The sequence below is a fragment of the Abrus precatorius genome, unplaced genomic scaffold, assembly GCF_003935025.1.
Source record: "Abrus precatorius isolate BTA unplaced genomic scaffold, Abrus_2018 Scaffold0, whole genome shotgun sequence".
NCBI lineage: Eukaryota > Viridiplantae > Streptophyta > Magnoliopsida > Fabales > Fabaceae > Abrus > Abrus precatorius.
In genome coordinates, this window is record NW_020874290.1 from 2,869,442 (window position 1) to 2,883,369 (window position 13,928).

Below are 13,928 nucleotides of genomic sequence, written 5' to 3' on the forward strand. Positions count from 1 at the left end.
TCATGGCTCAAATGGTTATAATTCTATGAAGTGATACTTGAATCTAAATTCCCTGTGGAGACGATACTTGGATCTTAAATTTTACTCATTACTTGCTGCAATCCTAGTGCACTTGCTAGTGTTAGATTGCAAACAACAATGCACATTCATTATCTATTAACATCTAACATCATCATTCCCAAGACACACATTCAAATTTTCAAATAAGACACCATGTGTTACAACTATCATCACAATTTTGGTTAATATTGCCACTTGTAACATACAATTAGATTCCAAGCCAGTAAGAAGCATATAATGGTTCTGTTATCTGTGGCATAGGAAAAAACATTGTAGATTTCTTGTTTTGAACTATATACACCTATGACATATTCAAAGATGGAATGTCATGCACATACACGATTCTTTAAAAAGAAGAGGAAAGTAGTACTAAATATTGTAATTATTCATGTAATTATAGGACAAAAGATACATATTCTAACTAGGTAACTATAAAAAATATCTACACAAAATAGTCATGAGTTTAGCTCTACATGTATTCGATTTTAAACCAATAAGTTAAAAAATTAGAATCCAAGTACACAACGAAATATTTGAAAACTCAAGCTCAGAGGTAAAAAATAATTGCAAAGGGACAAATTATTCGCTTTCTGTAAAAGGAAAAGTTTAAAAGAAAATAAGTTCTCCCTCTAACTTTGTCTAGTTACCTTAACGTCATTATAGAATGTTAACTCCTTTACCAAGAAAGACTTTCACATTAAAACCCATTGTAAACTTAACCAAACTAATCATCATACAGATTTAATCATAAAAACTTATGCTTTTTGTCTCTAAGGTGTAAACCAAAAAGAAAACAAATGGGGTTCATGGAAAAATTAACTTGCAACAAGGTATTGATTCAGAATCACTCATTTTGCTCAACAAGAAAGCACGTTCACATAAAGATTATGAAAATAATAGGTAATCAACAACATGCAAACACACTTCACCAACAATCGCATTCATACAAGTCACAAAATGTCATTTAACGGTGTCATTCATATAAAAATGTCGAAGGATGACAAAAAAATTATTGCATTTAGTTTTAATGACAGCCAGAGATGAAAATGGAAGGAAAAAAGGCACATGCAACAACCAATAACATGCATTCGAACACAAAAAATGGACTACCCTTACCTTGTTGGAAATGAGAATGAAAAGGAAGTTGGAAAGTTGACTTTGTCGTTCATGATGAAGTGTCCACGGCACGGTGCAGTCCCATGGCGGCGGTGTGTCAATCGAAATAGAAGGTGAGAAGGCGTGGTCCAGAGAGGGTTTTCATATTTCTTTAATATCCTTAGAGGGTTTTGCAGTAATGGAGAGACATTTACGAAAAAAAGGACAAATGAAAGTGAAGAGAGTTTAAATATGGTAATTGTAGGTCATGACCTTTCATTTTAATGGGCATCATAGCCAGGGTACCGTACACAAGAAGTTAAGTTGCACTTTCTTTCTCTCTCCATCCACTACTTGCTTGAATAGGTGTAACCCTTCGCTTGCCTTTGATGTGTCTCTGAAAGGTTGCACCTCCTTTTGTGGATTATGCATGCAGAATGCCATCATTGTGAGTAATAAATGTGAATTGTTCCTGCAAAGGATACAATAGTCTATTGTGATATTTGTAATTGTCCTCCGTTTTGGTGTTTTTGTCGAATATTCCAAATTCTTCCCTAAACATGATAGGGAAGGGTACCTACAAAGACACTTTGATGGTAAAGTCAATGTTTGGTATAGGATAATAAATGTTATTTAATATTCTGAAGTCAACCCTCTTACCTGTCATTCTTACTTTCCTTTTATAGATATGATATTGGGCTAATGGGCTTGATGATTCAGCCCTGTTTTTGTAACGCCCCAAATTTTGTAATATTATTTGATTATTAATATAAATATATAAATTACTACTGAATGTGCATTTGACTTGTGTGGTGACGTGTATATGTGCGTAAATACATATAAATATGTATGTATATTTGTATATTATAGTTGAGATGTGAGTGTGGACTTGTGATTTGGCTGAAATTGATTGAGAAATAGGCTAAATGTGTCCTACAAAGGTATTCTCGCTATAGCGAGAAGGACCTAGACAAGTGGCATGACTTTGTTTCATCCTCGCTGCAGCAAGAGAGTCCTCACTGCAACGAGAGGACAATAAAGGGGGTGCATTTTTAGGTGCAGTCTCGCTATAGCGAGAGGATCTTGTTGTAGCTAAATTTTATAGAAACCAAAGTACATATTCGTTTGAGATTTTCGCTATAGCAAGAAGAGGTCTTGCTGCAGCGAGAAATGTCTTACTGTAGCGAGAGTGTCACGAATCCTAGGGTATTTAAGGGGTTTAGGGTTCTGAAAATTCATTTCACACCTTTCCTTTCATCTCTTCTCGATTCTCTCGACCCTCTACCCTTTCTCACCGATTAAATTGTCTCAAAAGCTGTTTGGGTGCAAGATCAAAGGTTAAAATCATGTTTGGGACACTTCTAGGTGAGTTTTATGGGTTAGGGTTTTGGTTTTCATCCCTTTCTTCCATTTTCTCAGTTTCTTATGGATTTTTCCATGTGTTTAGGATGAAAATTCATGTGGAGAGCACTTTCATTGTTGATTTGTGTTACGAGTCTTCATTTCGAGGTAAGGAGGGACTCTACCCTATCTCATTGTACCTAGAATTCGTTTATTGTGTTATGTATTGTAATGTGATTAGGATAAAACATAGGATGATGTCTATTTGACAAGAATGGTTTGATTGTGATTGAATTTTGATGGAAATTTGGTGTGGAATATAATGTGATCGATATTGAGAAATATGTATGTTTGATAGTGGATGTTGTGTGTGATAAAATGACTTTATTTGCAATAGGATGGTGATGTAATTTGTGTGCTTTAGTATAATGTGGTTGATATGTGTGAATATGCCATTGGGTGAGTGAGTACCATGATACGATTGAAAATATGGGTGAATATGTGTGAATGGCATGTGATTTTGATTGTGGTTATGCTTTGAAATGTTAGAAACTATTAATGGTTACAGTGATATACTAGGGGTGTGGAAGATGGGGGCGGTAGAAATGCCTTGGAGAAGAGAGGGTGGTGGTGACATCAACAGTGAGCGTTGGTGCATCACGGGCCACACACTCTCCTTCTGACTCTGCCTCTGACTAACACCTTTGCTAAGGGCCTGTGACCACACATGTTATATCCATGAGGTGAGGGCTAACTGGCAATCATCCATGGTGTGAAACTGAGTAAGTAATGAGGTTGAGGGCATCAGGAAAATGTGATCACAGTGCCACAATGAGCGTGGCTAAGGTGCAATGAGCGCACCTATGTATGAAATTGGAATAAAATGTTTTGAAAGTATGATAAATGCTTTCTATACTTGATCCTATATTGTAATTCATGAATGATAATTGAGAGTTTTAAGCTATTCATTGAGAAAATTTACTATTATTAATTTCATTTTATTCATATTTCAGGAAAAAGGATCAAGAAGTGAAAGCCTTAAAGATGTCGAGAATTGAAGAAAAAGAAACCAGAGATATACACGGGAAAGTACATGCCCGTGTATATGAGCGTGTATCTCACTGGTCGCGTCAATTGAAGTGTATCATCAAGACCAGAGATGTACACGGCCAGATACATGGCCGTGTACATGAGCGTGTACTTTTATGGAAAGCTTTGAAATTTAACTTTTGCGAGAAAAGTAACCCTAGGATAATTCCTATAAAAGGAGAATTGAACTCAAACCTAAAAAAAAGCAGTTTTTGGAGACGAAAGACTCAGAGACGGCAAGAGGATGGGATTAAGCATTTTATTTCATCTCTTTTGTAATTTTAATTTGAAGATGTTTAGGTTCTAATTTTCCTTTGAGTATCTAGACGTAATGAATCCTAATTGACTAAATTTTCTGGAATTCTTCTAATGCTATTTCATGTTCTTTTCTCTTGGGTTTAATTGAGTAGTATCAATTTTCTCTATCTTGTTTTCTTGTTTGAATTTGAGTAAAATTCTTGCATGAATTTAACATTGCTCAATTAAAAAGACTTGAATGTATTTCTAGAGATAGAAAGACGTGAGTTTTCTGTATTAGGATTAACCCTAATTATGGAATTCATAATGAACTTAATGCAACCTAGGGGAATTAATTAAGGAAGATATTCTGATTAATCAACTGAGGGTTAGGAATCATTATCCTTGAGAAAGGTATTGATTTAAATTAGAATTTCCTGCAGCGATAAGGGTTTGGAACTAAGTAGTTGAAGAAGAATTTCAGTTATTTGGACACTTAGGGGGATTTATAGTCTAGATACTTGCCTTTTTACATTAAATACCTTTAGTCATAATTTTCTATAATTTATTTTCACTAGAATATCTGTTCTTTTTAATTTATTATTCTTTTACTTTTAGCAATTTCATCAACAAGGTTTATTTTTCATATTTATTAACAATTACGCAATTAAGGAAAAGTTTCTTAATAACAGTCCTTGTGGATATGACACTTGGTACTTTAATTTTAATTTTGATAATATTACTTCGACAACGGGTACACTTGCCCAGTGATTCAATTTTTACACACCAAGTTTTTGGCGCCGTTGCTGGGGACTGTTTAATTAGGATTACCTTTATTACGTATTTACTAATTTTATTTATTTCTTTAGTCTTGAATTAACTTAACTATTTTGCTTTCATTCTTTTTAGGAGCTGATTTTTCTAGTGTATGATCAAAACCCTTTCTACTGCACTATCTGAAGAACTATTTGAATTTGACCCAGAGATCAAAAGAACTTTGCGAAAAATTCGGAAAGAAAGGCGACTGCTAGTACAAAGGAAAAATGCACAAACACACATGGAAGGAATGGCAAATGATGAAGATCAACCAAGGACCATGTCCGATTATGCTCGTCCATCATTAACGGGGACAGAGTCTAGCATTGTTCGTCCGGATGTGCAGGGAAATTTGAAATAAAACCCAATGTTATTCAGATGGTGCAGCAGTTTGTTCAATTTGATGGGTTACAAGATGAAGACCCCAATGCTCACATTGCAAATTTTCTGGAGATTTGTGATACTTTCAAGATTAATGGAGCTACTGATGATGCAATCCGCTTAAGGCTATTTCCATTCTCTCTCAGGAGCAGAGCAAAATAGTAGTTGAACTCTCTCCCGCGAGGATCTATCACTTCATGGGAGGCCATGGCAGAAAAGTTCTTAGCAAAATATTTCCCTCCCGCGAAAACTGCCAAGATGAGGAATGATATCTCTTCCTTCTACCAGTTAGAGTCAAAGACTTTATACGATACGTGGGAGAGGTTCAAGGAATTGTTGCGGAAATGCCCACATCATGGGATTCTGGACTGGCTTCAAGTGTAAACCTTCTACAATGGATTAAACACAGCCACAAGACAAATGATAGATGCTGCAGCTGGGGGCACATCGAATAGCAAGACACCAAGGGTTGCACAAGAACTGTTTGAAGAAATGGCAATGAACAGCTATCAGTGGAGCTTCACTCGGTCCAAACCTGCAAAATCGGCGGGGATCTATAGTCTTGATGCAGTAACATCCTTGGCAATGTAAGTTGAAGCCTTAGGGAAGAAGATTGATGGTTTATCTATTAACCATCCAGCTGCTCCAGTGATGAGATGTGATGTTTGTGGAGGAGGCCACCCTAATCATGAATGTCGAGCTACTCAGGAAGAACATGCCAATGTGATAGGAAACAAACCACCATACCAAAATTACAATGGCATGAATAATTCGGGCTGGAGGAACTATGCAAACCCACCGTGGAACAACAACCAACAGCCAATGTGGAACAACACACCCTCAGGGTTTCAACAAGCTCCACATCAACCACCACCCCCAACTGAAAAGAAGTCAAACCTTGAGGAGCTGATGACCAAATTCATTCAAACATCAGAATCTCGGTTTCAATCCACCGAGACAGCATTAAGAAATCAACAAGCATCAATCCATAATCTGGAAAATCAGTTGGGTCAAATCTCTAGACTCATCTCAGAAAGACCCCAAGGGAGCCTACCTAGCAATACTGAAACAAATCCTAAGGAGCAGGTGAAGGCAGTAACATTAAGGAGTGGCAGAACATTACAAGAGAAGGGGAAGCAAGAAACAGAAAAAGATGCAGTTGAAGAGGAGGATAAATGTCAAGAGGAGACTGTGGAAAAGCCCCCTGTAGTGAAAGAATTCATACCTCCACTCCCCTACCCAGCTAGATTGAAGAAGGACAGGGATGATGAACAATTTGGTAAATTTCTTTCCTTATTTCGTCAGCTTCATATAAATTTACCGTTTGTTGATGCTTTAGCATAGATGCCCAAATACGCCAAATTTCTGAAGGATTTACTATCGAACAAGAAGAAGCTGGAAGAGTTGGCCACAGTAACACTTAATGAAGAATGCTCAGCAATCTTACAGAACAAGATGCCCGAGAAATTAAAAGACCCAGGGAGTTTTACTCTTCCTTGTCTCATTGGTAGATTGATAGTTGATAGGGCTTTAGCTGATTTAAGTGCTAGCATTAATTTGATGCCATATTTTGTTTTTAAGAAATTGGGTTTAGGGGAACCTAGGCCAACTAGGATGAGTATTCAACTAGCTGATAGGTCAATTAAATATCCTAGGGGTATCATTGAGGATGTGCTTGTAAAAGTGGACAAATTTATTTTTCCTGTCGATTTTGTGATTTTTGATATGGATGAGGACACTGAGGTCCCCTTAATCTTAGGTCGTCCATTCTTAGCTACTGCAAAAGCCATAATTGATGTGAGTGATGGGAAGTTAATTTTGAGGGTTGGAGACGAAGAAGTAACTTCCAAAATTCCTGAAGTGATGAAAAAATCCCTGAAACAAGATGATTCATGTTTTTTCATTAATGTAATTGATAACCTTGTTTCTGATTTTACACAGGAATTCTTGATCTCAGACCCGTTGGAGAGAAGCTTGATACAGGAAGAAGGAACAGATAATATGGGCATGCTAACTCAAGAACAGTGGTATCATCTAGAAGCCACTAAACCATTATTGAGAAAGAGGAACTTTGAAGCTCTGGAACAAAATTCAGAGGAGCAGCCCAGCCCATCCACTGACAAACCACCAGAAGTAGAACTGAAAGTTCTACCTAAACATCTAGAGTATGCTTTCTTGGAAGACGGTTGCAAGTTACCCGTCATCATCGCTTCGAAACTAACACAAGAACAAAAAGGCTAGCTATTGAATGTGCTCCGAGAGCACAAGAAAGCAATAGCATGGAGAATCTCTGACATTAGAGGGATTAGTCCTTCTTTTTGCACTCACAAAATTTTGATGGAGTCTGACTTTAAAGCAGTAGTGCAACCACAAAGAAGACTAAACCCAAACATGAAAGAAGTGGTGAAAACGGAAGTGATCAAGCTACTGGATGCCAGAATGATCTATCCCATCTCAGACAGTCCGTGGGTGAGCCCGGTGCAAGTCGTTCCGAAGAAAGGGGGGATGACTGTAGTTCCCAATGAGAAAAATGAGTTGGTCCCTACTAGAACTGTCATTGGGTGGAGGGTGTGTATTGATTACCGAAAGCTGAATGACGCAACGAGGAAAGACCACTTCCCTCTCCCATTCATTGACCAAATGCTCGAGCGTCTCTCAGGCCATATGTTTTATTGCTTCCTGGATGGCCTCTCCGGATACTTTCAAATTCCAATAGCACCAGAGGATCAAGAGAAAACTACCTTCACATGCCCATACGGAACATTTGCTTATCGCCGGATGCCATTCGGATTATGTAATGCACCGGCAACTTTTCAACGGTGTATGATGGCTATATTCGACGAGATGGTAGAGGATATCATGGAGATATTCATGGACGACTTTTCAGTCTTCGGTGATTCATTCTCCTATTGCCTACAGAATTTGTCAAGAGTGCTTCAAAGATGTGAAGAAACTAATTTGGTACTTAATTGGGAGAAATGTTATTTTATGGTACAAGAAGGCATTGTACTTGGTCATAAAATCTCCTGCAAGGGAATTGAGGTGGATAAAGCAAAAATTGACACAATCAAAAAGCTACCACCCCCTACATCTGTCAAAGCAATTCAGAGCTTCTTAGGCCACGCAGGCTTCTATAGGAGGTTTATCAAGGACTTCTAAAAAATCACCAAACCTCTGACCAAGCTCTTAGAAAAGGAGAACTCCTTTAATTTTGATGAGGAGTGCTTAAGTGCTTTTGAGCTACTAAAGGGAAAGCTGACCCAAGCCCCTATTTTATGCGGGCCAGATTGGAATTATCCATTCGAATTAATGAGTGATGCAAGCGACTATGCTGTGGGAGCTGTGCTTGGATAGAGAAAATGCAAGCATTTTCAACCCATTTATTATGCTAGCAAGACCCTAACAAGTTCCCAAGAGAATTACACTACGACAGAAAAAGAATTATTAGCTGTGGTGTTTGCGTTTGATAAATTTTTCCAATATTTAATTCTGTCTAAAGTGATAGTATATACAGATCATTCTGCATTGCGTTATTTGCTAAATAAAAGTGATGCAAAGCCGAGACTAATGAGATGGGTCTTGTTACTGCAGGAATTCGACTTGGAAATCAAGGATAAGAAGGGTTTAGAGAATTTAGCTGCTGATCACTTGTCAAGGTTGGAGAATCCCAGCATAGAGAAATTGGAAGAAGGAAGCATCAATGACAAGTTTCCGGAAGAACATCTATACAATGTGGTAACTGCTTCCGATTTTTCTTTACCATGTTTGCGGATTTTGCTAATTATTTGGTTGCTAAGGTTCTACCACAAGAATTTTCAAGTCAACAAAAGAAGAAATTCTTTTCTGACTTGAAATACTACTTTTGGGAGGACCCATATTTATTTTGAATTTGTGCAGACCAGGTTATTAGAAGATGTGTGCCACACTCCGAAGGATGGAAAATTCTAAGACACTGTCACACTGGCCCTGCTGGAGGACATCATTCTGGGACTAGAACAGCTAAAAAGGTGCTAGATTCTGGATTTTACTGGCCTCTATCTTTAAAGATGCCCACAGGTATGTTGAGTTGTGCGATAATTGCCAGAGGTCAGGTAATATCTCTCAAAGGAATGAAATGCCTCAGAATTACATCTTAACGTGTGAAATTTTTTATGTTTGGGGGATCGATTTTATGGGACCCTTTCCTAGTTCAAAAGGGAATAAATATATTTTAGTGGCTATTGATTATTTGTCAAAATGGGTAGAGGCACAAGCATTACCTAATAATGATGTAAGAGTAGTCACTAGGTTCCTCAAAAAGCTGTTTTCACGATTTGGCACACCAAGAGCTTTAATAAGTGATAGGGGTACACACTTTTGCAATACACAACTAGAAAAAGTTTTGAATAAATATGGAGTCACCCATAGAATTGCTACCCCTTACCATCTTCAAACGAGTGGCCAAGTTGAGGTAGCTAATAGGAAGTTAAAAAGAGTATTAGAAAAGACAGTAGAAAGGAATAGGAAAGACTGGGCTGACAAATTAGATGATGCCTTGTGGGCTATCAAGACAGCTTTTAAAACTCCTATAGGCACTACACCATATAGACTTGTATTTGGAAAGGCCTGTCATCTCCCAGTTGAATTAGAACATAAGGCATTCTGGGCAATTAAATCTCTGAATATGGATCTTGATCATGCAAGAAACCAACGGTTGATGCAATTGAATGAGTTGGAAGAGTGGCGCATGGAGGTTTATGAAAACTCCAGGATCTACAAGGAGAGAATGAAAGTATATCATGATAGGAAAATCAAGGGAGGTAAACAATTCAAAAAGGGTGATTTAGTACTGTTATACAATTCTCGTCTCAAATTATTCCCAGGTAAACTCAAATCCCGTTGGTCTGGGCCTTTTACGGTGCATGAAGTGTTTCCTTATGGTACAATAGAATTAACACATCAGGAGAAAGAAAACTTTAAGGTAAATGGACACAGACTAAAACTGTACCAGGGAGGTCAAATTCAAACATTTGAGAATGAGGAGTTCAAACTCCTCCATGTAGAATACTGAATCACATTGAGCAGTTTAGGTTAGGCAGATTTAATTTGTTTTAATCTGGTTAATTATTTGTTTAGGTTAGAAAGTTTTAGTTTACTATAATTTAGTTACTGTTTGGTTCAATTGTTTCCAATTATTTGTAATAATAATAATAATAATAATAAATAAAATTTTAAGGAAAATAATAAAAGAGAGAAGGCAGTGAGATACACGGTCAACTACACGGCCATGTACATGGCCGTGTACTTTTGTTTCATGACAATTCTGCTGTGCAGAGATGTACATGGTCAGATACACGTCCGTGTATCCAACCGTGTACTCAGGCAAAGTTGGGCAAAGATTTACACGCCTAAGATACACGCCCATGTAGATCTCATCTATCTTGTACAGAGATATACACGGTCAGATACACGGCCGTGTATCCAACCGTGTACATGCCCAGTTTCGTGATCTTTTTAAAAATAATTCAATGGGCCGAGATCTACACGCCCAGATACACGGTCGTGTATCTGGCGCGATAATCCCCTCTGTTTTAATTTCCCGCCTGCACCTCTGTTTTATAAAGCCTGTTTTAAATCTCCTTCAAAACCTAGGTTTCCGCTTCCCCTCCTTTGTTTCTGGTTCAATACTCCTTCTCCTCTGCAAACCCCACACCCTCTCTTTCTCTCCTCCTTCTTTCATAGCAGAAAAAGAATTCTGCAATCCTTCCCTATCCATCTACATGCCCAGTTTTTCTGCAACTACCATGGCTGATGGGTCTTCCTCTAGAGCACCAAGAAGAGGCAAGGAGCAAGTGAGGAAACATCATCGTCCCCAGACTGAGCGCTCACCACAACCCCCTCCATCCTAGCTGCTCCGATTCAATGCCCCTGCTCATTTGACAAGGTACGATAAGTTGAAAACAAGGGTTTGGGGCCAGAGCAAATACATTGATTGGGAGGTTCTACAACATTACAATTTGGTTGATGAAGTGAGAGAATTGATAGGAATAGGACATTGGGAAGTTCTGTTTTCTATTATTGAGCCTACTTATAAAGAACTCACTTTAGAATTCCTCACTACCTTAGTTGTTAAACATAATTTTTCGGGTTGGGACTATGAAGATTCCATTCAATTCAGAATGATGAATACCATGTACCGAAACCTTGCTCATATTCCCCTTTTGGGTTGTTTGAATAAAGACTTCTGGCGGAGTATTAGCGCTGCTGAGAAAGATTGGAATCCTGCTCGCTCGAAGGCCTCCACATTAAGGAACCCGGCTTGGAGATATATACATGCCCTGTTAGCTCACACTCTCACTAGAAGAGGTCACAGTTTTGGGGTTGTGGGTACAAAGGATCTAGAATATCTGCGGAGCATGATTGATCAAATACCAATCCACCTAGGTATTTGTTTAGCAAAATTTCTGTTCTCTCAAGCCAGTGATGATCGGGTTGGGAGTATTTGTGCGGGTCCTTATGTCACTCGTTTGGCTAAAGGGTTAGGACTTCTGAGCAATGATTCTGGTTTAACACTAGTGAATAACATGGCCCCTATCCTGCACGACACAATAAGAGCCATGCATTTTGAACCAGTAGCCGATACCCCCTCTGCTGCCCAAGACAACCCCTTTGATGAGTTCCCCTCACAACCACCTAGGGTCGACAGTCCCCCTGCACCTACTGAAGCTCCCAGCCCTATTTACCATCACTTGCAGCAGATCATTGCATCCCAACGGTCTTTAAGGAGCAGCCACCGAGACTGTATTCATCGTTTGACTAGGCTAGAATCCACAGTCGAAGCTAATTTTGCTGCTCTGTTCAATCACTTTGGTATCTCAGCACCGACGATTCTCCATCCATCTCCACCCCCTTCTGATCATTTTTTTAGTTCAGATGATGAAGACTCGAGTGATGCTAGTGCTGCAGTTTAGTTTAGCTTAAATTTAGGATAGAAACAGTTTTTGAGTTTTCTTTTACTTATGTTATTTTTAGGATTTATATTGCCTTTATCTCTTTACTAATTCTGTTCTTTATTGCATCATTTTGATAGTTCTTTCTTGTTATTCTGAACTGAGTAAAATTTTCTTACAAATCAATTTTGATCAGGTTTCCTTTCCAAGTCAATCTCCGATTAGTTTTGCTTCCAAAGATTCTTTGCTTATTTACTTACTCTCCAGGGAAGTTTCAGTTGCACTCTAACTCTTCTATTTGATTGAGGACAATGCAAATCTTACACTGTGGGGTAGATAATTATAGATGTTTGAACTGAATTGTTGTTTTATTCTTGAGCAATACTGAGTCAATTTTATTGTTGCATAGAAGATGATATTCCTGAAAAAAATAAATAATAATAATAAAGATTCATATGCAGTTATTCTAGATATTGGATTTGTGTTTTTGATTGTTTCTCGATTGAAGTATCGGTAGATTTTTCTGATTTGAGGACCTTGAATCTATGCAATTTTTTTTTTAAGAATCGTTAATATCTAAAAAATTGGGGCTCTGCTCAAAAATAAAAGAGCATGCCATAGAAGCATAACTAGTTGAATGTGGATTGCAGGCAATGTCCGGATACCACATCCTAGAACCCCGAAATTGTTTGAGGTACCGATATGGAAAGCAAGGGGTGGAATTTTTCACTAATACCTTGTGCTAATAGGGATGGAGCATAAAATGCACCCTATTAGTCGATCATGGCTCAAAGTAAAGAAAATTAAATAACACCTTGTGAAAGAATTCAAAGTTTTGAATTAAAATTTTAAGAGCTAATGGTAGAGAGGTCCTTATTTCAGTTCTGTCTGAAGTTACAGAGGTCGAGAGCAAAAGAAAGCACAATTTGATGTTTAAGAATTACTTTCCCTCTAAAAAAAAATAAAAAAAATAACAATAATAAAAATTCAGAAATTTGATTCTTTGTTGTCAAGAGTAAAATTGATCCATTTCTTTGCTTGGGGACAAGCAATCGTTCAAGTTTGGGGGAATTTGATAAATGCTTTCTATACTTGATCCTACATTGTAATTCATAATTGAGAGTTTTAAGCTATTCATTGAGAAAATTTACTATTATTAATTTCATTTTATTCATATTTCAGGAAAAACGATCAAGAAGTGAAAGCCTTAAAGATGTCGAGAATTGAAGAAAAAGAAACCAGAGATATACACGGGCAAGTACATGCCTGTGTATATGAGCGTGTATCTCACTGGTCGCGTCAATTGAAGTGTATCATCAAGACCAGAGATGTACACGACCAGATACATGGCCGTGTACATGAGCGTGTACTTTTATGGAAAGCTTTGAAATTTAACTTTTGCGAGAAAAGTAACCCTAGGATAATTCCTATAAAAGGAGAACTGAACTCAAACCTAAAAAAAGCAGTTTTTGGAGACGAAAGACTCAGAGACGGCAAGAGGATGGGATTAAGCATTTTATTTCATCTCTTTTGTAATTTTAATTTGAAGATGTTTAGGTTCTAATTTTCCTTTGAGTATCTAGACGTAATGAATCCTAATTGACTAAATTTTCTGGAATTCTTCTAATGCTATTTCATGTTCTTTTCTCTTGGGTTTAATTGAGTAGTATCAATTTTCTCTATCTTGTTTTCTTGTTTGAATTTGAGTAAAATTCTTGCATGAATTTAACATTGCTCAATTAAAAGACTTGAATGTATTTCTAGAGATAGAAAGATGTGAGTTTTCTGTATTAGGATTAACCCTAATTATGGAATTCATAATGAACTTAATGCAACCTAGGGGTATTAATTAAGGAAGAGATTCTGATTAATCAACTGAGGGTAAGGAATCATTATCCTTGAGAAAGGTATTGATTTAAATTAGAATTTCCTGCAGCGATAAGGGTTTGGAACTAAGTAGTTGAAGAAGAATTTCAGTTA

The 13,928-nt window shown here is 37.5% G+C and overlaps 1 protein-coding gene and 1 non-coding gene across 2 annotated transcripts; one reads left to right on the forward strand and one right to left on the reverse strand.

The window, feature by feature from the left end:
• Positions 1-5,274: 5,274 nt before the first annotated feature.
• LOC113853452 lies at positions 5,275-5,381 on the reverse strand. The gene has a single exon (XR_003502620.1). It is a non-coding gene; the product is annotated as a small nucleolar RNA R71 (small nucleolar RNA).
• A 982-nt stretch (positions 5,382-6,363) lies between these two features.
• On the forward strand, positions 6,364-7,260 carry LOC113852002. The gene has a single exon (XM_027482266.1). The coding sequence runs from the start codon at positions 6,364-6,366 to the stop codon at positions 7,258-7,260; it is 897 nt and encodes a 298-aa protein (XP_027338067.1).
• The last annotated feature ends 6,668 nt before the right edge of the window (positions 7,261-13,928 follow it).

What these genes read in the sequence shown, in the direction of transcription:
- LOC113852002 (XM_027482266.1), top strand. Translation starts at nt 6,364, where the DNA reads ATGCCCAAATACGCCAAATTTCTGAAGGATTTACTATCGAACAAGAAG.